Source organism: Porites lutea, chromosome 2 (genome assembly GCF_958299795.1).
Source record: "Porites lutea chromosome 2, jaPorLute2.1, whole genome shotgun sequence".
Lineage (NCBI taxonomy): Eukaryota > Metazoa > Cnidaria > Anthozoa > Scleractinia > Poritidae > Porites > Porites lutea.
In genome coordinates this window covers 3,306,615-3,331,219 of record NC_133202.1, presented here as the reverse complement: position 1 = coordinate 3,331,219, position 24,605 = coordinate 3,306,615, and the positions used below count along the sequence as shown (strand labels likewise).

The 24,605-nt window shown below is 38.6% G+C and overlaps 1 protein-coding gene across 1 annotated transcript; it reads right to left on the bottom strand.

The window, feature by feature from the left end:
• Positions 1-17,961: 17,961 nt before the first annotated feature.
• On the bottom strand, positions 17,962-23,515 carry LOC140927431 (uncharacterized). Its single transcript, XM_073377079.1, has 2 exons — positions 22,747-23,515; positions 17,962-20,441 (listed from the first exon to the last, which is right to left on the bottom strand). The coding sequence occupies exon 1, from the start codon at positions 23,460-23,462 to the stop codon at positions 22,764-22,766; it is 699 nt and encodes a 232-aa protein (XP_073233180.1). The 5' UTR covers positions 23,463-23,515; the 3' UTR covers positions 17,962-20,441; positions 22,747-22,763.
• Between the last annotated feature and the right edge of the window lie 1,090 nt (positions 23,516-24,605).

Below are 24,605 nucleotides of genomic sequence, written 5' to 3'. Positions count from 1 at the left end.
TCCTCTAGTTTTGGCTTTTGGTGGCTTGAGTCAACTTGTTATTGCATTTTGCTGGTATTCACGACGCAATTTGCTGCCTGCGCAAGACACAAGCACAAATGTTGAACAAGGAAATTACGCTCCTGAGATAGATGCCAACCAATCATACACGGACGAATGCGCCAGCGAGCTAGGCTCCATTCATCACTTTGAAATTCCCGTTCCTCCTGAACCCTCTGGCCCTGAAATGCTGCCTCCTTCATACGAGGAAGCCGTAAATGATGCCTATACACAAAATTTTCAAGACAGTAGCGTTGTAACAAGCGACGATCAAGTTAGCAGTATGGAAGAAACACCCAATGAGTCTCTTGACGAAGAGAGCTAACTTAATATTCCGGAAAAAGTCCAACTAGTAAAGTATACAAATCGGCTGTTCACAGTGTATCTACGCCCAATACAACTGAGCGTTAACCAGCCTACTTGGAAAATGTTCTTATTTGGGGCCATACTAGTATATGGCCATACAAGTATATTACGCATTTCATTGTAGTTGTATGTCTTCACATGCAAATTTGCTCAGGGCTTCAGTCCCGTTGAATTAACCCAACGTGTACTTATAGAGTCCTTAAAAACCGCGGCCTGATAAAATCAGTATCGCGGGAACTTAGATATAGTCGCGTGGAACCTCGATATAACGAGGGGCCAAGAAACTGGCAAAATATGTTCACTATAGCGAGGTTCTTTTACAAATATTTTTTACCACTACTGGGCAAAGCGTTTACTAGAAGCGTTGGATGAAAGGTCGTGTATAATCACAAAAAGTTGAACCTTGCACGAATTTTCCGTTTATGAGCGACCGTTCGTACATCGCATCTATTTTATTAACGCGCGTACAATTGAAGTTCGTACGCACGTAAATATTATACGTCAGTGGACATATCTACCCTTAGGTTATGCCTTATTACAACACTAGAACAATCTTAATTCGTTTCTGCCTTTTATGAAGACTGTTAAACTTGTGTAAATAACAAAAATGTCTGTTTACAATATCATAGCACATATAAAAGGTGCTAATGATTTGAAACTTGGCTCCTTTATATTTGAACGTGACCAGTTCATCTCACGCTCAAGGAAATGAAGATAGTTTCGGTGGAATGCTCCATACAACGAACCTCTTAATTATAACGAAGCGCGTAAAATTGAAGTCTGCAGCGTAAAAAACACGGAATAGTGGAAACCACAGTTTGCAGCTCCCATTACTCGTCACGGCTCGAATCCGACAGATGTGACTTGCGATAAGTTACGTGCTGTTCAGCCCGGTCGACTCTTGCTATAGCTATTAATTCAATAGCCTGTCATGGGCTTCTACTCGCCATTATGGCTCTTGGTATAGTTGAGTGATATGGATCATTTACCACTGCTCCCTGACACACCTGAATTTCAATTCAGTTTAATCTGCGTTCTTCGAGGAAACGGGAGTGGTTTCCTTATATAATTTACTAATTGGCTTGGGTCTAATTTTCAGCAGTAAGCAGACAATCACGAAATGGAATGGGAAATACCAAAATAACTGCTTCAAATTGCAGTAATCATTTGGTCACTAGTTTAACTTTTATAACTATTTTGAGTCACCCTATCTTAATAAGGTTTTTTTTACCTAAGAAAAACGAAAATAAGACATTTGATTTATGACCAATATTGAGCGCAGAGAAGTTAGTACTGACGAAAAGCTCAGTCATAATACTACACTCTCTTATAAGAATATATTTTATAAGAATATTATATATTGAGGCTGAAATTTGCGATATTTGAAGAATATGATAAGAATGAACACAATGCTAAGATTTTAAAAAGGATATAATTTTGTGTGTTAATTGAAAGTCTGTAAATACAATACAATTATATCTTTTTAACTTAACCGTAAAATCATCCCTTTCTCTTTACGGCAAAACTAGTCACCAAAACGAAAAAAACGTGCATTAACTGCAGTTTAAATATACTGATCCCAAAATATTCTAAAACGGAAAAGTCAGAAGCTATAAATCTAAGAATAATAAAAGAATGCTTTCAGCCTAAAATCGGCACAAAAATAAGAATATTCAGCCTGGGTCGAAAAAACAAGTAAAAACATTCTTATAAAAAGAGAAATGTGTACAGACCAACAAAATAGCTAACCGTTACCTAGCTATAAACTCCCGTCAACGTAGACGTCAAAAGCCATGACGGAAATATTGTTGGTTTTCACATGACGTCACTAACATTCAAACTAAGAAACTATCGATCCTACCGAGATTTTACTTTCACGATGCATTAGAGCAGCTGAAAACTAATTTTTACACAAATTTTCGCTCCAAAAGGGTTCTTGGTTTTGTGATAGAGTACGCTTGAATTTCAAAGCTTTCATTTACATGACATGACGGCCAAGAGAGCTGTAATGTAGGTTAAAAAAAATGACTTATTTCAGAAAGTTTTGCTATCTAAACAGTTCATGAATTAGAAAAAGAATTACTTTATTGTTTATGAGTTTCTCGAAGAATAAATTCACGCTTTTCTAGCAAAACTCGGTAACAGATGTTTCTGTTGGTTTCCATCCGCCATGTTGGAGCTCATCCAGGTGAGCACCAGCATGGCGTCTCCATACAAATCTCTGTAAGTTTGGGTAAAACATTTCTTCGGATATCTCGTATACGAAATATTCCTCTGACCTGAATCTTGGCGAGGGTCTTCATTTTTGTATATGTACCTCCTTTCATTTCCCAGATCCTGGACTTTGTCTATTGAACGGTTTTGATTTTTATTTTGATCTATTTTGAATGGCGTGACACTGAAAACCAGCAATACTTTTACGTACAACATTCACCCATTAAATGTTTTGTTCTGCGCTTTATGTTTGAATTTGCTGAGTTTTGTAATAAATTTCTTAGAAGTAGTAAAAAAATTCAAGTAAAGAAAACTACAAATTTTCCTACCCCCAAATTGGACAAATTATTCGTTTCTTCAGGGTCACGCAGAAGCCTCTTTCTGACGCAGCCTTTCTTTGAGTCATCGCGCAAAGCTTCTGGCAGACTGATTTCCCGAGCAAAAGTACGGATAAAAGCAGGGCCTAAAAAGATGACACACGTTACATAACATTAAGTAAGTTTCCGTAACACCAAGAAGAACGTATAGACTGCGCATACCACATATAGAGAATGAGCAACATTTCGATATTGTTCCTTTATTCGCGCGATTACACTTTTATATTGTTTTCATACACATCACTGATTCCGTAGAGCAGTTTTTTGGTTACTATAGCTTATTAGTGTAATTGGTTCACTCACTTAACAATTTTGACTTTTATAGACCGTGCTGCTTTAAAATCATTAGAATTTGCGACGTTGAGTTTCCGTTAGGGTACATTGATTTCCAGCATACGACTGTGCGAAGATGTAAACCTGCTTTTTCCGCTCGCGTATTCGTAGGTAAGGGATAAGTTGCTTGGATGGTGTTTTAAGATGACGCACATTACATGTACTTTGAACTTCGAAGCAGACCCTTGAAAACCGCCAAGATGGCGTTTTGCTCGGGTAGTTTTTGGCGCTTATTGATGCGTTAGATTGGCCCCCCTCCCCCCCCCCTTCGGGAAGTACCCCCTTATATAAGCAATATAGGTACTGTTTGCGGCGCCCCGTAAGGGTATGTATGCACCGTTTTGGTCTGAAACACGGGTATAGACTTTGTCCATTTTGGTCTGGAATCGGGTTTGGTTTTGAGGGAACTACGGGGTTGTATGAAAGTTATTTTACGTCACAATTCCAAATAAAAAAGAAAGAAAGAGTAATATGCGAATTCGAATGGATTTGAGGAAATCTTCTTATCGGCCCTCTAATCTAATTAATGATATTTCTGCCTTCGCCAGGTTTCAAAACGGGAATTCATTTTAGAGGCCAGGTATGAAAACGGTTGTGGAAAATTACAATTTTATTACTCTGAAATAGGGTCAGGATTTGGAGAACCGGGTGGTGCACCCCTATCAAGAACTCCCAGGAGTACCCCTCGTGCTAGATTGAAACAGACGGCTAGGGTACGCGTTTATAATGCAACCAGTGAACGCGTATGCTCAATGAAAGCAAGAATCCATCCTCAGTGGTTTCAAGGTCTTACTGACACTTGCCCGTAGATGAAACAGGAGTGAAAGAAAAAAACAACAGTTATGCGTATCCCTTACAAATAATTTACAAACAATTCAAAGTAAAATAAAAAAGGTTTTATCGATGCAAAGATACCTCAAAATGACACCCAATTCTTGGTTTGCAACCACGTGACAAGAAAGACGGGCATGTTGGGGGTCAATACAATAGAATCTTTTCTCGAAGAATTTACATGAAAAGTATTAAACAGAGTGTAGTTCCCAGAGGAGCGAAATGCTTTTAAAAGTTCTTGACCACTAACATGGGCGCCGTGACGTCAAGGGCAAACCAGTAATTGTAGGGAATAAATTCATCAATGAAAACATTTCCCGTCACCTTAGATTTCAGCACGTATAGCTAAAGTAATCCTTTGTATACAATAAGCAACACTACAGGACTGGTGCTTAAAAAGTCATGAACCGTAACTTTGTAACATTTATATTGATTATCAGGCCTGGCCGCGTTTTACATCATTTCTTAATTGATTCTCTATTTATGAAAGCGCATAACAAGTCAAAACCACAACTGACCAATATCAACGAGGAACTAGCTACGTTAGATATAGGTTTTTTGTTCTCTTCGACCAGTTAGCAGTTTTTTCCGTCAGCAGCTGGAGGGTACGATCATGGAAGCTCGAAGCTCAAAGAATGATCTTAATTCATCGATGGCCACAGGGCATCCTCAAGAAAATACTCTTCGCCGACAGAAATGCCGTCTGCTTCGCTTAACTCCCTTGTTGTGTGTTGCTATTGGTGCTATCCTAACAGTTGTAGGCCAAGTTGAAGGGATACAGACGTGCCAGATCGGTGGTCCGGTTGTTATGGCTGTAGGCGGAGTTTTACTTGTTTTTATCATTTTGTGCAATTCACGATCTATGTCCCAGGATCATCTCTCTTCTGACACGAGTTGTGAGCAAGGAATTAACACTCGCCAGCCAACAGAGGGAGGTGAGAAGGATAAATTGAAAGAATTGGGTGCCATTCATCAGTTCGAGATCGTTCATCTAACACCTTCTTCACGCGAAGAAATTTTACCTCCATCCTACGATGACGCTGTAAAAAATAATACTACAGAAAGTAAAACCCTCAGCTTTACAACAAGTGATAAAAAAGAACTAAGTCGCGTGGAACATAAACTGATGATGCCTGCCATATGCGACGAAACCGCGATCAAAGGTAAAACGGAAGTTTTAAAAACTGGACAGCTTGCTGAGAACCGACTGACGCAATATCAGATGGACAAATCATCTTAATTTTTCTTAGTCTTGAAGAGGAAATCTACTCGAAAGCTGGCGTTTATCAAGAATTTCATTTTTTTAACTAGATCATTCTAGCAACGGTTCAAACATTTTTAAAGCAATTGTTTTTGAATTATTCCGTTTTGGAGGTCCAGTATTTGAAAAGTAAATGTTTCTCCACATCGGAATATCACGTAAACGTTACTAATGTATGTATGTATAAACCAAAATTAGTGAGAAAATTTTACATTAAGAACATTTTCAAAGCGTTCTGAAGAAAGAAAAAAGACAATCGATACCACCGTTACTGTATTTTAAGGACCCTTATTTCTTCTTCCAAGCATTCAAAACACTTTGATAATAAATACGGGTGATTGATTTTTACTGCTCATGTTTGGAACAAGTGATATAAAAATCGAACAATAATTCACCCGATTTGGAGTGTGGTGAATGACAATGAAACTACAAACTGCTTTTTTGTGATCATCATTTCTTAAATGTAAATTTGTTTGCAAGGAAAACCCCTTCTTACAATGGCAAGAGCAGATACAGGTTACTTCAGTCATAAAATTAATTAACCGCAATACGCCAATGGGACGTGATACTGAGTGACAAACGAAATCACGTCGAAAATGGCTCAATACTTTAGAAGACATGTACATTTTTAACTAAGATTCTTCACACTCAATAAAAGCTATTACGCCCGGAATCGTTGCTAATAAAGTAACTAAATTTAATAAAGAATATCTGATCACCACTATCTTTTCAGGGGCACCCAACGGCAATTTTCGGGAAAATATCTGTTCGGAAGACGATTTGAGAACTAGAATTTTCGGAACATTTGTTGTAAAATTTCTTGCTTGCCTGCCTCTCCTAGGATTTTCGAACATCTAAAAAATGGTATAATTACCCATTTTAAACGGATAGTTACCCTAAAAAAGGCCACCTAGAATTTTCGGGAGCCTTTTCCTGGCTGAAATTTTCGAAAAGGTAAGTTTTGATCCCTATAATTTTCGGATCACTAGACTTTCAGCTAGGAAATCCGAACAGATGAAAAGTTTTTAGGGGATAAAAATATGCCTATATCTACCGTTTGAATACTAAAATACGTTCAACAATGCTATGTTAAGTGGTTTTGAACTATATCCTCGTTGGGTGCCCCTGTCTTTTGATCTTCTTTGCCGGAATACTACATGAGTGACGTCTTGACGGCACCGTCGCGGAACGGCTGCGGTGCCAGTTTCTTTCCGTTTTCACATTTTCTCGTTTTTTCTGAGGTAATACTTTGCAAAGTTCCAAGGATATCAGTAGAACCAATTATAGATTAAAACAGGAGCACGTTTTCCTCGGTTTTTTGTCGGTGACGTGTTATAGATATTCACGCTATTGTAGTTTACAACTACTACGATATCTAGAACTTAACAGTTGGTGTACTGGTCACGTGAAGTTTTAAGAAATTTCCCTCTATTTTAAGTCATGATACTATTATTTAGCCGTCCTGTACTTTCAGAAACTTTCTCCGTGAAATATTCAGTTTTTGAGGACAGCATTCTTCTTCATGTGTCAGTTTATTTTGTATTGAATGTCTATAAGCCTTAGTTGACTCGTTTCTTTTGTAGGCGCCTGTGATATGGCAGTATTACATTCTTGAAGTTAGAGCACTGAGCTCATACAACTTCATTAGCCCCAACATAGTAGAAACAAGGTAAAGTGATTTTGATTTGAAAAAAACTTCTTCCTTATATTTTGTGAATAGATATCAAAAGTGAGCTAACTCGATTACAATCGAGAAACTGCTTTATTCTAAGTCATCGATCTTTCGCATCCCCATAGAAATAAAAGATATTCTGGTTTCTCTAACAGACAGGTCAACTAAAACTTGTATACCCATTAGTTGTCTGATAATATTGTTTAGTGAGGAACTTTTTTCCACTGTAAAGCAACAGACCGAAACGGAATACGTAATGCACTAGTCAGTCCACTATCCTAAGCTAGAATGGCAGGAATTGAAAATGTCTCATATATTAATTGTCCCTTGGATCTATAAGACTTTACCTCCATATTAAACTTAGTATGTGGCAATCACTAAAAAAGCAAGCCTAGGTAGGCTAGGAAAGGTAAACAACGCCTCTGAATTAGATATTTTGCACCGTCACTACCTGCAGTGGCATAATTCCTTGATTAAGTTACTTTATTATTTTTATAAAATCATTAATTGATGATGAACTTTGACACCCAGTTTGTTTGTTTGGACTGTTCAACTAGTAATATCGTATGTCTGACGTATTTTCTGTTCTATTTGAATCTCGAAGATAAATATTTTGAAACTATTTCTTTACAACAAATCGTCTCGACTAAGTTGAACATAGCAACTGGTTTGCAACGGTCTTGGGCTTACCCTTGACGATAATATGACATGTCAGTTGTAGCATCCCGATTTTCATAAGAAAGGACAAAATATTTAGTAAATTAAGTCTACTGGTTTAAAAGCCAAAATATGCTCACCCAGTATACCTTTCTCACGCCCTGAGGCTTACACTCGTTAAAATATCAACATATTTATGTTTTTGAATGTTGGTTGGTCATTATAAACTAAGACTCATGCAGAGACTCAATTTTAGCAGTTCTATCGAATATAGACCCTGATCTCAGGTTAGGTCCTCAAGACGCGAAAAACCTCTGATCTACGATTTGACATCTTTAATTTTTGATGAAAATGCTTAGTCACTGAACAGAACTAAACACTTAACTGATTTCACTACTTACGTGAATAAAAGCCAAGTAGATTGATATAGGGTTAAGCGAATTGAAAAAAATATAACTAAGCTAATTATATATAACGTCAACAAAAAAACTCTTTTTTTATGGCTTGTTTTCAATGATACGGAACCGTGAAGTCAGCAAGGATTCACCATAGCTACCCCAAAACAGGAGCTATCCAGGGAGAACTGGTTCCTGTGTTAAATGAAAATTATCAGTTGTTAACGGTCAGCCAACCTTTAAAAAGTAGAACTGAAAAGGAATTGCTGACAATTATCTCAAAATGACATAAAGAATATAAAGAGTCTTGGTTATGAGCAAGCCGTAAACAGTGTCGATGTTCACAAGCTCAAGTTAGGCCATGCCCGTAAAAAGTTTTGTTTCCCATCTCTCTCTCTCTCTTTTGTCTATTATATATGGGCAGCCCTCTGGATCATATATCGTCTAAACAAGAGTCTAAACTATAAAACTGATCATGATTCATTCGTTGTGAATCAGTTTGAACAGTTAGGTCTGTAGCATGTAAATAAATCCACAACAAGATGAGTTCAAGGTCACTTTTTCTTCGGGAAACCCGTGTCTTAACAAAATAATACAGTTACAAACATAAATATCAATATTAAACGTCGTGTCTTTAAAGACCTTTAAATACGTTTTGTATAGAAGAAAGGAAATTTTTCTCTTACGGCGCTTTCCATTTGTCAGAACTGGCCGGCCGGACCAGTCATTTTGACGATGAAATTGGCTTTTTCCATGGGTTTTTGCCGAAAAACCATCGCCTTCCTGCACATTATTTAGGATTTGACTAATCTGGCCAAATAGTTTTGATTAACAGTGAAATTCTCATTACGTCGGGAAGGCACGGTCTGGCCGCCGGCCAGTTCTGACAAATGGAAAGCGCCCTAAGGTTAATGAAATGTAATTATTCTAACCACCTTTGTTTTTCATATTTCCATAAATATGGGTCGGTCGGGTGATGTAATGAAATTCATCATATTTCTGATATTTTTCAAGAAAATCAACTTCATAGAAAAGAAATCTTAGCCATCAGGAGTTACTATGATAAGAGATACGCTCCATGTGATGGTTAACATCAATTTAATTACAGGATAAATTACACCTGGTTCGTTGGACCATAACTTGCACATGCAGTATTGGCAGTTCTAAAAAAAAAAACAAAAAAAAACAAAACAAAACAAAAAAAAGTATTGGCAGTTCTGAACACAGGATGAGACTATAATAGATAGGAAAACCACAGCCAATACCATTTTTATATTATGACTTGCAAAACTGACTGCCAAGAATTAAGCCACAAACTAAGTTTGTTGTTGTTCCTTACAACCGTACGTGATTCAGCTTTGAGAAACTGAAGAGGTTTATGAGAAGGCACGAATTTTAAAATTACTCAGAAACAACAGGAAAGGAAAAAATGGTTGAGGAGAGCCATGCGGAAAAGCCACAACAGAGCGAAAATTCAGCAACACAGGAAGTTTTAAGTCAAGCAACTAAAGTTATACTAACTATTTACTTATTGAGAAAATAAGCTTGGAGAGATTCAGAAGTTAGCGCAAATAAAATGACTCGAGTTGAGGCTGTCAAGAACAGTGACTGAATATTGCGTAGAGCCTCAGGATTACCCTTATTGCTCACCCTGCTGGTAGAGGCCCTTTGATCTTCCTAGATCTGCTCGCAGGGTACAGGATGCTCTTTTAAAAATGTTTCCGAGGAGGCTTGATTTACTATTTTTAAAGGTCATATTACCAAATGTATTCTGAATTATGCTCAGTACAGTTTAGCTACATACAGCACATGTGTACTATTTTTCCCCTAAATATTTTCTTGATTTCTTAATTTTATTATACCCATCATCAGTTGAAATCGATAACTTTCTTACGGGCACGTTACGGTTGGCACTGTAGCTTACTTTAAAAATCATATTTAATAAACAATCATCAACAGAAAATCTGAACTTCACAACGACTAAAATGTTCTTAGCTATTCCGGCAATAATTAATCTTACAGTCTGAACGTTCTTTCTGGCTATAAATACAGAATTTAATTAAACTTTCCAAAAAATGAAAAAAAGCGGAAGACAAAGGAAAAATAAAATGCTAAAGTATAAGACCGATTTTCCGAAAAAAAAACATTCGTCGACTGAGTTTGTATAGCCTTGCCGTAAAAAAAAAAAATTCGATAAGCCGGGGTCGACTCCACGACTACAATTGTGGGTTTTCTCACTTTTGAAATGGGTAACCTAAGGCTTCCGTCACTTTGTAAATTTCATAACTTTCTAAAGCATTAAAATTTCCTGTGGTAAAATGACGTTTTTGACAAAGGGAAAGTAGTTATTTTGGCAGGATGTGACGTTAAACACCGTAAGTGTAACAAAGAAGTAAATTTAGTGTAAGCTTCCGCATCCTTTCAGCATGATCGCACTACACTGAAGACATTAAATAGTCGGTCACTACTTCATGGCGAGCGAATGGCCAGCTTGTTGGTTCGTTTATAACTTACAAAAATAAAACAGATTGTTTGTATTTTTTGCTGAGTTCTGTGGTAAACGGAGAGCGGCTCTCAGGTACCCTACCCACCTCTCCTCCGACGAGTCACGCGATACAAGCGAAAGCGAGGAGCCCGGGAGAGGAGCCATGACTCTCACGGGAATACGGTCCACGAAGAGTTTTAGTTTTTCGCGTTCCTGATCAATTTACCACAGATCATTTTTAAGTAAATTCACTGTCAATTTACTTCTTGAACGGATTTTTTGGTATGGAGAGTCGGATGCCTTTTAATTCTTCCATTATAATCTACCCCCCATTGTTCAGTCGGTTATTTTGAAATGTTTTCCTTTTCGCCCACCGCTATTTCGTATGAAGGAGGCACCATTTCGATAACAGATTCTTCGGTTGGAGTGAAGATTTCAAAATGATGAATGGAGCCCAAATCAGCTGCTTCATCAGTGTTGAGGCATTTGTTGGAAAATGTCTGAGGCGTGTTCACAACCTCTTCTTCACCGGAACAAGTGCCATCAGTAAGTTTATTCCTTGAATCCCAAAATGTTAGGAAAATAAGAAGTAGTCCACCCATAGCAATAACTACCGGGCCTGCAATCTCGCAGCTTTTCTGCGAAGCAACTTGACCAACAACTGTCAATGAACAGCCAACGAAGACGCAGATGAGAGGCGCCAGGCGAATGAACCGGCAGTTTTTATGCTGATTTCGTGGCCTGTTTGTGAGTCCGGTGGTACTTGCAATGCTTGTAGAAGTCTCCGTTCCGGTTTCAGACGTGTCCATGACTGCAACGAATGGGGGAAAAGATACTAATTAGAAAACGATTTCACTGAATCTGTTACAGTCAACTCTTTAAAAACAACGCGCGCATCGGGTGGTGCCTATGGCGCGCCGTTTGTTTTAAAAATATTTGTTACCGTGATGGTTTATTTGGCGGAACTTCTGCAAATGTTCCGTGTGTTACTGAATCCACTTACCATGGTTCTTCTTTACCTTGATATCATTCAGTGATGGAATATTTCCTACCTTGATATCATTCAGTACTACCGTGATGGACCATTTTCTACCATTGCATCATTTTATTACCATGATGGAACATTTTCTTCCTTGAGATCATTTTACTATATACCGTGATATAAACATTTTCTACCTTGATATCATTTTGCCACCGTAATGGAACATTTTCTTTCTTCATATCATTTTATTACCGTGACGGAACATTTTCTACCTTTGTATCATTTTACTACTGTGATGGAACATTCCTCGATATCATTTTAGTATACCGTGATGTGATTAGCCTGTTCCAGGTGTTCAGATAACAGAGCGCGGTCGAAAAATTGTCGAGACAAACAAAAACGGAAGAGACTAGAGAGGAAAAAGGGAGCTCTCGCCCCCACTATCCCCTCGTTTTTTTTTTCCGTCGTTTCCTCCGCGTACGTTTTTAACTCGCTCCCGGCCACCATCCGTTTTCTATTTCTCGCTCTAGCTCTTTCCTTGTTACCCACGTTAATGTAGACATTAAAATTTAGTCGAAATAAAGACTCGCTGCTTTTGTCGGTTGTTGTTGTTTTTTTTTCTCTCTAAAAGTCCGGGCGGCCAAGCAATTTTACGGCCGAAACGCGCGGGGTGCTCGAAATTCAAAATTTCACTTCAGCTTACATGAAGAGGCGGACGTACGGACGATTACGTCTAACCAAAATTTCTTGGGTGCTCCGCTACGCGCCCTTCGCGCTCGCGAGAACTTCGCTATCATTTTACTACCACCGTGAACGCCTGCGTGGGAGGCTATAGTGGTACTGGCTTGCAACAGTAAAAGTTTGACTCCCGAGGTCAACAATCTCGTGCGGTGATAAAAAGATGCGGCATATATACCCCGGTGCCATAAGAATTAACAGTAGAATTTCATGTGTAAATAAGATTTAACGGATGATAGAGACGAAAAAAAATAAAGAAAAACTGGAAAACGCAACGGCTGAAAAATAAAGAGGGAATTTAATTTTTGTCTCGATACAAGAGTGATAACTGCACTACATCGTATTAAACTCTTTAGCAAACACATTTGAAAATTTGCGTGTGCAATTTACAAAGGAAGGTTGGACTGGGATCAACAAGGGGACCCAACGACTGTTTCCTCCTACACGCATTGAAAACACTTTTTAGGCTATCCAGAGTACTTTAAGATCTCTAAAAATGCATTCTATCCACTTTGTAAAGTTTGTATCTGTTCGGTCATCCTAGGGGAACTGGAATCTTTTCGAAACTGCAATCGGCTCCTGCTGGGGTATTATTTTCCCGAAACTTTTAGATGCAATTTGACGTTTTACGAAAGTGAGAATTTTTCTGATTCCTCTCTCCATCGCATTTTGGAATCCGAAAATTTTAGGTTTTCTTTTTCTACGAAAAAGGGCGTAACCTGAGGAGTGAAATGCAAAAAGTTAAAGGTTAAGAAAATCGTAGGGAATTCATTAGATTAGCCTGCGTGGCAGGCGTTTGAAAGGGAAGGGAAAGGGAGTTTTAGGCGCGAGAGAAACGCGAGGGCCGCGCGGAGGGAGGGAAGGAAACGCCTGCCAGGAGACCATTGTATTTCTCGTTTTTAACATCCACCAGGCGAATGTTAAAATCCTGATTGGTCAGTCTTCAAAACATGTCAATCACAGCCTTTTAAAATACCTTAATCCGATTGGCTGAAATCAACATCACGCTATTGGTTGTCTTTACACTAGGCTGTTAAGTAAGACTTAAGAGCCGCTAAGTTTTACTTAACCAAAAATTCGTGTGTGAAGGCCTAAGTAAAATCTCAAGTAACTTTGCTTTGCATTTCATTAAAGTCGGAAAGTTGAAACGATTCAAGAAAGTTTCAAGCGACTTGAAAACCATCCTTATGACTGACTTAGCTGACTTGCGGTTTTGCGGTTTCTTGAGCTTTGAGAAAGGCGAGACATGTCAATCAATCTTAATTTTGTTGCGTGGGAAAATAACCTGAAGTAAAAAGGAATCGGTTGTGTGTGAAGCTTTATTTTACTTGAAGTAATTAAAATTTACTTGTCTTGAAATATTTCTTAGCTTATTTAGGCTCTAGTGTAAAGACTACCATAAACTAAATCGATCTTTCAGTAATCATTTAAAAATATTTTGTTAGTGAAGCGGTGATGAGAGGTCTGTACGGAATTTATCGTTAGAAGTAGAAACTGAAGGCATCAATTTCAGCTTGAAGTGGAGAATATAAGAAGACAGTTAAAAGAACCGTATGAGGAAAAAATCTGTCAGCTAGATAAGTTTTACTGACTGGTTTTGAGAAGTTTCATCTCCCAACGGCTTGTTTTACTCACTATAGAAGAAACAGCTGTGTGCTTTTTATCTGCTGTTTGACCTCAAACGCCTACCACGCAGGCTACGCTTTATCAACGACCAGATTGTTGAAAACGATTTTTGGTATTGCTGGTTAAAGACGTTATAAAGCCGCCAGGAACTTACTTTAATAATTGATTACAGCTTTCTTGTAGATCTTCGAAGTTCAGCTCTCCTTTCCCCGCTACCAGCGTTCTCTTGTACGCTCCGCTGGATCCAGTTCGAGAGCCAGCAAAGTGTTTTACAGTCAAAACAGGTCAAGCGTACCCCCCAAGATTCTATTAATGAATTGATTATTTGAAAAATGAATCGTTAGTCGTTCCCGTAACTGGGTGTCTAGAAAACGACGACCTAGAAAACGAAGACCTACGACCTAGAAAACGACGACCAAGAAAACAACGACCTAGAAAACGACGACCTAGAAAACAACGACCTAGAAAACGACGACCTAGAAAACGATGACCTAGAAAACGACGACCTAGAAAACGACGACAGGGATGGGGTAAATTCAGGGAAACTGAGCTGGTAGAAATTTCGTAACTGAATCGCGTGTGAATTCACGGCTCATCACGCATGCAAGAATGTCGAGATGAATCTGAAATCTACAACTGCCAACGGACTCAACTTTCGAATAATAAATTTATTAATGGCATTTTGAAGGGGACCGTTGACCTGGCTTGACTGTAAGTTTTTCTCAGACAAACATTGCATTCAAGTTGCGACGTCCAGCACGTTTCCTTCAGCAAACGACGTGAATAGATTTATGCTGGATTTTATATAATAAGATACGCATCGTTGCAACTTTCTTCTTTCAACGGACGACCGCATTTGAACTTTTTTTTATAGAACGTACCTACACTTCAGATATCTTGTTCTAGAAAAACAAAAGCTAAAAATCAGTGTATCGCGGTCAGACTTATTTGACAGCTAGTCATTCACAGTTGCGTTATTTTTGCATACATAATTACTAGGCGGGATGGCGAAAACAATGGTTTCCTCGCAGGCGTTTCCTTCCCTCCCTCCTCGCTCGCCCCGGCCCTCGCGTTTATCTCGCGCCTAAAACTCCCTTTCCTTCCCCCTCCAAACGCCTGCCACGCAGGCTATCATTAGATGTGTTTCGAAAATTGTACATGAATGAAAGGGTCATCTAGAAATTTTTAACCCTCCTCAAGCCATAGAAAATTTTAGGCAATTTTTGCTTCTCCGAACAGATATTTTACAGAACACAGCCGTTGGTGACGAAGACTTCATCGTAAAGAGGTCTAATTAATCGGATTAATTCAAAAGCGGTACTAACCGTTTCTGATGTTTCAGGAATGATGCACACTTCACGATATTTTCCTCTTCAGTTTAAGCGTTTCAACTTCTCAACTACGCACGGCGACAACTAACATACTTTGTTTATTTGCCAGTCAGTGTAACAAAACTAAAAGGTTGCCGCCTGTAGACGCACACAATTATTCGAGTCAGCCATCCATTCCTACCTCCAGGTTAAATCATGAAATGTTGTTAAGTACTTCATATACTTGTAATTTCACTGTGTCTCATATGTGACGTCAAGACATTCTTTGACGCGAGAAATGGTACATTCGAGATTCGATTCGATGAAAGCCGGAGTAGTGTATATTTTGATTTATGTTCCAGGTTGCGATCCTGCGTCTGTCAGGGGCACTTAACGACTGTTTTCAGTAAAATATCTGTTGGGAGGAGCAAACATTGGCTAGACTTTTCTATTACCCGCGTAGCAGGCGCTTGGAAGTAGTGGGTGAAAGAGAGAATGGGCGCGCGCGAGGGAGACACGCGTGTCTCGTTCTCGCGCGCCCGTTTTTTCTTGCAGGCTAAAATTACTTGCGGACGGCTACAAATTTCTAGATCACCGTTCCATTCGTGTTCAATTTTCGAAGCCTATCTAATACATTCCTTACGATTTTCTAATGTTTAATTTTCACATTTTATTACCCAGGAAAGGCTATTTTTCGTAGAATAAAAGAAAACCTAAAATTTTCGTATTCAAAAATGTGAGGGAAAGAGGAATCAGGAGTACTTTCGTAATACGTTCAAATTGCATCTAGACATTTTCGAGAAAATAATTAATACTGAAGGGTTTCCCTAGGATGACTGAACAGTTACAAATTTTATAGCGCCAATTAGAATGCACTTCCAGATATCTAAAAGTGCACTGGATAGTCTAAAAAGTGTATTTATCGGCTCCTGATTCAATGTACTTAGGAGGAAACCGTCGTTGGGTGGGCCTTGTCTGTTCTTATATCGCGGGACTAAAGTGCGCGCCCGAGTAATGGCTCGAAAGCCCCGATAAAGTTAATGGTCTTTAGTTATTTTTGCTTCCAGAGCTAACAAGTACGGGACTTAACAGAAACACGGTCAAAAACAGTCTTCGCGAAGTGGAAACTAAAATTTATCTGGCCCTATCGGATCCAAAAGACCCCCCTCTGGACTGCTTCTATACTATACCTGCAGGTGGAGTTCTGTATCTAAGTAATCGGAAGGAAGTTAAACAAAAACGAGAAAGTATTTTTAAAAGATTAAGGGCCTGTTTACATGGAGCGGTGGCCCGGTCTAGTGGGGTTGGTTTCTTTTGTTTTCACGCTCTTGGGGTTACAAAACAAAAGAAACCTACCCTACTAGACCGGGGTCCCCCACTCCATGTAAACAGGGTCTTAGGCATTCGTGTTTTGTACGACTTCATGTACTGCGAAAAACAAAAGAAAATCAAAACACATTGTTTTAGAGAGTGCCTGAGGGAAATGAGTCAATGATGCTACTCACAAGCGATCCATTGCTGTTCAGACAAATAAAAGGTAATTGGTTCAGTGAACTCTCTGAACCACAAAATATTTTCCATGCAAATGAAAATAAAAGCACAACTTAGCAACGACAGGGAAACACCACCTAGAAAATAATTGAAGGAATTGAAGAATATGGCCCCTATTTTTGGGACAATTAATATTGAAACCAGTACTACATGGAGACATCATGATCAGTGAGACCGAGATCGTGCAAAATCGCGTCAAAAGTGCGTGTTTTCTATGATAACCTCGACCGCACATTATGAGAGAAAGACAGTTCGGATAATTACATGGAAACTATAGACTTAACGTTCTTTACGAGTCTTGAATTTTAACATCTAATGTTGTGGTTTTTGCAGAAACATCTGAAAAATGGCAAAAATTTAAATGGCGTTCAGAGGAGTTGTTTTCTTTATCGGTTCTATTGTTTTCTATGAACGTCTCTAAAAGGCGTGGAGCCTTGAGGCTTCAGGGAAATGAGAAAGAATTAACCACAAAACAAAGCTACAGTGAAAAGACGATGAACGCCAGTCAGTCAGGAAGAAAGAGAGTTAACTTCACAATTATTGAATGAATCAATCTTCAGGTTTGCGTTTTGAAATTTTTCGCCGTACGACATCGAGAAAGTGCCCCACCCCACCCCTTATAACGCCACAGATGTACGGAGAATACCTCAAAGGCCTTGCTGAAGGAAAACCTATGTTAAGTAGAACATTCCAGAAAAATGATTTGTTTTTAGTTACGATTTCTACATGAATCGTAAACAACCTACTGCTTGATGAATGCTAACTGTACCTACGTGTAAAGATCCAAGAGCTGCACTCCTAGCTTGATTCACTATACAGGGCAAAGGCGTCAATTCATGGCGGTGAAAAAGGCTGAATTTTCAAAGAATTAGTCACGGAGCTACTATTACTTGCCATTACAATACGGAGAGGTCTGCCCACTAGCAAGAAACTTTGTGACTGCTCGTATACAAGAGCTGTTCTTTATCACTTTGAGCGATACCATGTAAACTGAGGGTATAAAACACATCTCTTTCAAAAGAAGAAGCAACTCCGGATCAACAACTGTTTTTTGAAAAAATTGGACATTCAGCAAGGTAGGAGACGTAACGAAGGTTATTATCTGTGGTTTTTATTTGATGTGAGGAATGAATAAAAATAAATGTATAAATAAATTATATATTTCCCTAACTTGTCTTAGCGAGCTCACCTTGGTGTCTACTACATTTACACCTTAAATAATACCTTAGTTAAATATATATATACACGGTGGTCCAGTTTATTTCTTGGTTCGAAATCTACTTTGTTTCAAGCGATACATCACTATTGTACTAAACAGGAAGATCTTTGAGCCCGTATTCAGGGTACAAAGATAGGGCTTTTGATGGGAAAAACAAAAGCTAAATTCGGCCTAATTTGACAGTCTTAATTACGATGATAGCAATAATAATAATAATAATAATAATAAAAAAAGAAGACACAATCACTTTGTGAGAAGTAGAACTCCGACCCTTCACCATGCCGGGAAGAATCGGTGCGTTGAAACTCGACCTCGAAATTCAATTTTACTACTGAGTTGAAACTATTACATTCAAACAAAGTAAGGTCATATCAATAGCTCAACCCAAAGATTAAAGGAGAAAACAACAAGCAGATACTTATCGAAAGGCAAGGAGAGGTTCCTAAATCGAAAAAACCGTTTTCTCAAACGCCGACTCTGGACAACCCATGTGGGGAAATGTTGTACATCAATCAATAGGACCTCAATTTAGCCTCAGTAAAAACAAAGGAAAGTAAAACTTGAAACAAGGATAAAACTGAATTGAAAAACTAGACATAAATTAACGAACAAAACAAGAAATTGCATCATTTTCTGTTAAGTTCACTTAGTCTCCTTTCCCTAGTGAAGCGTGTCAAATATTCACTTGATTTCAATACATTGCTGGTCTAAACGCATATATTATTCATTTGAGCTTTAACTGCAATCACATGTAACTGATCAGGACGGCCAACAGTTTAATGTCATTGCCCAAATTATGTACAAAAAGACAATAAAATAAATAATGGCTTCGGTAAATATTTCACCAAAAAATGAGCAATTCTAAATAAGTCATTTGTTGCTGCTTCAGTGACAGCCTGCTTAAGCAGCCACCGTTCATCCTGTACAAGACCACCTAACGTAAGTGGCTACCTACGTAAATTATCAGTTCCCCTTTGAGGAGGTTCAACAGTTGAAGCGAGGTGTATGGAATAAGGAAAAAGTTTTTCTGTGGTGCAAAGAGGGAGCTGGCAAAGGCAACCTCCCCCCCCCCCCTCCACCTAAGGACCTGCCCAGTTTATTACATAACAGTGATCACAACAAATGCAATCTCATCAAAACTTTAAAAAGCTGCCTGCAGGAAATTTAAGGGCAGAAATAGTTTACTCTCATATGCTATTTTTTGTTGCTTTAAATCTTCTTAGCACATGTTCTTGAGCAAACAAATTATTGGAATTCATACTTCTTTTCTGCAATAAATATTTCACATTGTTTTGCCACAACAAAGGAGTTAAATTCAAATTAAATACAAAACCAGAACAGTAATATGGCATATAAAGTGCTAGCAATTATCACCTCTTCACATACAGAGTGTAGCGAGATACTCTGTGAAAAATATGCATTACATTATACATACAGGTCCCAGCTGATACAGCTGTAACAGTGGTCACAACAAATGCAATCTCATCAAAACTTAATTCACTGTTATCTACTGGGTAGAGATTTATCCGATGGATAGCGCTATCCAGCTTTTGAACAACAGGGGCTTGGAAGGTAATAAATTTATTGTACATCTAAAATACCAGTAATCCATGCTAAAAAATGCCTTTAAGAAGTGTTCTAAGTGCCACTGAAACAAACATTATACTTGTCTCTTTTTACTTAATTTTTTTTTGCTCTGAAGAGATTGAGTGCGCAAAGAGATTTAGGCTTGAGAAATGACCCTAAGTTCAACAAATTTGGATATTTCCTTGGCTTGTTCTGTAAGCCATTTGACATCATGCAATTATCATAAGAAGATGCACATCTAAAAGCTTTAAAATTTTCTGGAAAGGATACTGATTTTGTCACTGGCACCTAATTTGGGGCACAACACTCAGAACCCATCCCTTTCTGATTAGAATTCAATTTTCTAGAGGCTCTCTCTTTCTAAGTGCTGAGTTGACACTTCAACTATGCATTTATTTGCAAGTTGTCGATGTCTCTTAATCATAAACTTGACTTTAATGCATGTGCTGAGCACCTGGTTCCCACATGATGTATATCTAACTAAGAATTGTGCTATGTTGCACTAACTTCCCCATCATAGAAACATTGGCATAATAAAGTGCACTAAAATTAGTTTTTCATTGCCTTAAGAGGTCATTTCTCTTATTTGTACATGTTGTAAGATATTGATAATGAACTACAGTGTAGTTAAAAAAAAAGTTATAATCATTATTTTAAACTAGTTCTTATTTTGTTTCTGAAAATCAGTAGAACTTTAAAATGAGCAGAAAAGACATGTGTGTCTTACAGTAACAGATTCAAGGTATTTTCAGTACTTCACTTGACCTCATCCTTCAGATAACAAACTTTCAGGCAAACCTACAATTAAATAAGACAATAATATTAACCACTTACAGTATTCAATTCAGGCCACCTCAATGTGCCTTGGGTCTGTTTCTTAAAAATCCCAACATCTTTTAGGGCCCAAAGTCATATTTTACAATATCATTTACCAGGTTTCATTAACAGATGGTTTTATACATGTAGTTTTGGTTTCAAAACTATTAATTTAAAACCCTGAACCTCACCATAAACATGAAGCACACATAAACAGCTGAAAAAAGCACCAAATTGAAAGTAAAAAAAAAACAGGGCCTGTAATATTATTATTGGGACTTTCGAGAAATTGGGCCGAGGGTTGGGGAATATGTGAAATTGATAGAAGAATAAGGCAGTGTTCATCATTTCACCCTATAGTTCATTGATTCAGGCTGACTTTCGTTTCAGACAGATAACTCTTGAAAAGTTGAACATTCTAAAGACAGCTTTTATAAAGCTGGGTTGGTTTTAACTTGACCCAGGCCAACCTTTGCTCAAGACCTCCAATAAGATGGCATTTTCCCGAGTGGTAGATTAGCTTATAGATTAGCTGTTTAGCTAAACTTGTTATACTGTATGATACTAGGTTCCCTAAGTTTCCCATTCTCTTATAGTAAATACAATTGAACCTCCACTAACAGCCACCTCTCTACAACGGCCATTTTTTTTGGCAGACAGTCCATACATTAACGTTTGTTTCAACGTCTCTACAATGGTCACCTCTCTATAATGGCCACCTTCTTCTGTCCCCAAGGTAACCGTTATAGCAGGCCATCTGATATTACGTGATGGTGCGATTTCGCAAAATTGATCTCAAATCGCATCCGATCACACAATTTGAGGAAAATCGCATAATTCGTAAAAAAAAATGCTAAATTCAAGTAAAGAAAACAATAAATTCTAGTTTTAATCAAACATTTTCCCAATCTTAATGTTATTTCAGGTGATTTAAGACTAAAGAAAGCCTTGTAAGACATCTGAAACCTTCGATCGTGGTATCTGGGCAGCCATTTTGATTTCAGAGACAAGCAGTATGGTCAGCGGTGTAACGGCATCATGCAATATTAAAAAAGTGTCCTTTTCTTTCTTTCTATTTGTTTTCTTTTCCAGGTCAAACTTATTGGACAAATTAAACTAATTTGTATTAAAATAGATGTTTTATTATTCTTATTCTTTTACATTCAAATTGCCTGTTAAACGACATTAAAGTGATTTTTTTTCCTTTGAAACCTTATAAATCAATGCTAATTAGCCCCCAAAAGACTGCATAATTTATCACATAATAGTCCTATCTTATCACACAATCTACCTTGAAAATATCACGAAATTTCTGATTTTTTATTGCACCCTATCAGATGGGTTGTTATAGAGAGGTTCAACTGTACCAAAACAAATGACTCACCAGATTTCCAATATTTTTAATACTGTGAAAGGTTTAAGCCCTGGAGTCATTTCATAAGTGGGTGGAATACATTGTACAATTGTCCGGGTGAGCGTAGTCCTGAATAGGACTATTGTTGATAGAGACTGACATTTCAACAACCTGTGCAGTAGTCATCTTCAGACCCTGAAGATGACTACCAGACTCTAAAGATGACTACGCAGGGTTGTCAAAACGTCAGTCGCTGTCAACAACAGTCCTTACTTTTAATACTATTTGTATGGATCACTAACTTGAATTGTTCAGCCATTTAGCAGACACCTGCTCAAATCTCTAAAACCTGGTTTAACCAAAGAATGGATTATACCTGTAGTTGAAGGAAGTTGGGACATGTTTTGTAAAGTAATCAAAAGTTGTCACAAGTTAAAGTAATATGTACAGTCAACTCTCTGTAAGACGAACACTTTGGGAATGTCACCAAGTGCCTGTCTAATAGTGATGTCAATCTTATAGAGAGTCTAATAAAGGGGGTAAAGTAAGGTACATGTAGGAATCAACTCTAGGTGTCTATAGCACCAACGTGTCCATCTTATAGAGGTATCTGTTATTAGTAAAATCCAACTAGTGGTCTATCATCAATGCTGCATTCTGATTGGTTGAGCTACTACTAGGCTATATGTTTTAGTAGCCCACTAGTAGTGAAAAGCACTGGCTTTTTGGCGGCAAAATGTCTAGCTTTAACTAGCTAAAGTTGTTTTTTCTCGATATTTTTGACCGACTAGTTGGATTTTACTAAAATAGTTATTCCTCGGGCCCTCATGGTCTCTGAGTCAATAGCCCATTCGGCCTCGAGGAATAATTGTTAAAGAGAGAGTCAAGTAATTTGACTCGAAGGGCAACAAGCAAAATTGACCAAAATCCAACCTTTCTATCCTTCATTTCTATGCTTCCACTTTCTCTGCAGGAGGGGCACTTGGAGCAGTGTCACTTTGGCCAACGGTACTTTCATATGATGGGGGTGGAGGCATCTCTGTTGGGTATGGTGCTTGAACATTATAGGGAGAATTAAAAGGGTACTGAGTCGATGAAGGATAAGCTGGTCCTGTCGGATAAGTCGAATATCCAGCGGGCGGTACCGGTGGCGGATATGATCCCGGTGGATACATGGGTGTTTGCCCGTACGCCGGCTGTTGAAAGCCATAGGGGCTAGGATATTGAGTGGTGGTCGTCACATTGCCCGATCCTCCTTGAGTTGTTGAACCTATCTGACCAGTATTCGGTCCGCTTATAACTTGTCCGGCATTGTTCTTTCTCTGGATGCGAGAATACACTATGGTAGCAATCAACAATGCAACGCCGATCGCCAAGAAAACTGGCCCAACGATTCGACAATTCTTTAGATTTCGCTCCGTCTCAAGCCTGTCTTCTTTACAGAAGTCACACCAGTCATCTTCAGGGCCCCAGAAAGGTTTCGCCAAATTTCCAACCATAGTCAAGATAAAACCAACGAGCAAAAACATAATCGTGAAGAAAATCAGAGCACATTTCTTGCAGCATTCGGGGCCACCACATTGTCCTGACTGTCTGTATGTGGGGTGAATAACAATTCGTGTCGGAGGAGCAGGATTCTGTTGATGCATATTACTACAATAAACGGAGCAAGTCGTTTTCAATCGGATATAAGTTGCGTGCAACCAAAATTTCGCTTTTGTTTATGCTTCGACTTACCGTAACGCAGCAGTTGACGCAGCTACGTCATTTGCTTTCTCTAATATTCAGCGGTTTTCTTTTAAAAGCAAGATGACCCGGTGTGATATGTGTATCCCCGTGATATGTGTATCCCCGTACACATATCCCTAGTGATATGGGTATCCCGGGTGGGGATACAATAAACACTGATGCTCATCCGCGACACAATAAGGAATTATCTTCTCTTGCTAAAGGAAATATCGTCGATATCATCTAACATAACTAGTTACACAACAAGGGTTAACTCAACCTCGTTCCCAGGGTTCTCTCCTACCCGCCCTATGGAGCGAGAGAGAGAGAAGGGCGGGTAAGAGAGAACCCTGGGAACGAGGTTGGGGTTAACTGAGGAATCAAACAACATGCAAAGGTGGAATATTGGGCGTTCGCAAAAGGGATACACATATCCCTGACCCGGCTCGGAGATATGTGTATCCCCTGTTTTCCTTCTCTTGCTAAAGGGAATATCGTCCATATAATCTATCAGAACGACTAGTAATACAACTAGGTTTAAGACAGGAATCAAACTTAAAAGGTGGATTATTATGGTTCTTGCAGTGGGGGGGGGGGGGGGGGGGATACACATATCACTGAACTAGCGCAGAGATATGTGTATCCCCTCTCTATTTTTTGACTTTTCGAGTTATCCCTTGCTGAATGAAATTTTGTCAGTCATACTTATTTAACGCGACTAGTGACGTATAAATTATAATCATGTTGGATAAGGAGAGGAGCGAGAACGAATGTTTACATCAACATTGCGGCCCACGAAGAAGTAAACTCCACAGAGAAAGCTTTGCGATTATTTTGTCTCGAATCGTTGCTCTTTTGTCGATTGTGTTGCTCATAATCGTGAATCATTTGTGGTCCCTGTGACGATGATTCCCAAAATTCACAAAAACAACAGAAATAAAACCGACACTTGTTTGGAGGGGTGGGGGGGGTAGGGGGTAGGGGATAAGTAGGGGATACACATTTCACTGGCAGCCATATTGGAGAGATACACATATCACTAGGGATATGTGTACGAGAATACA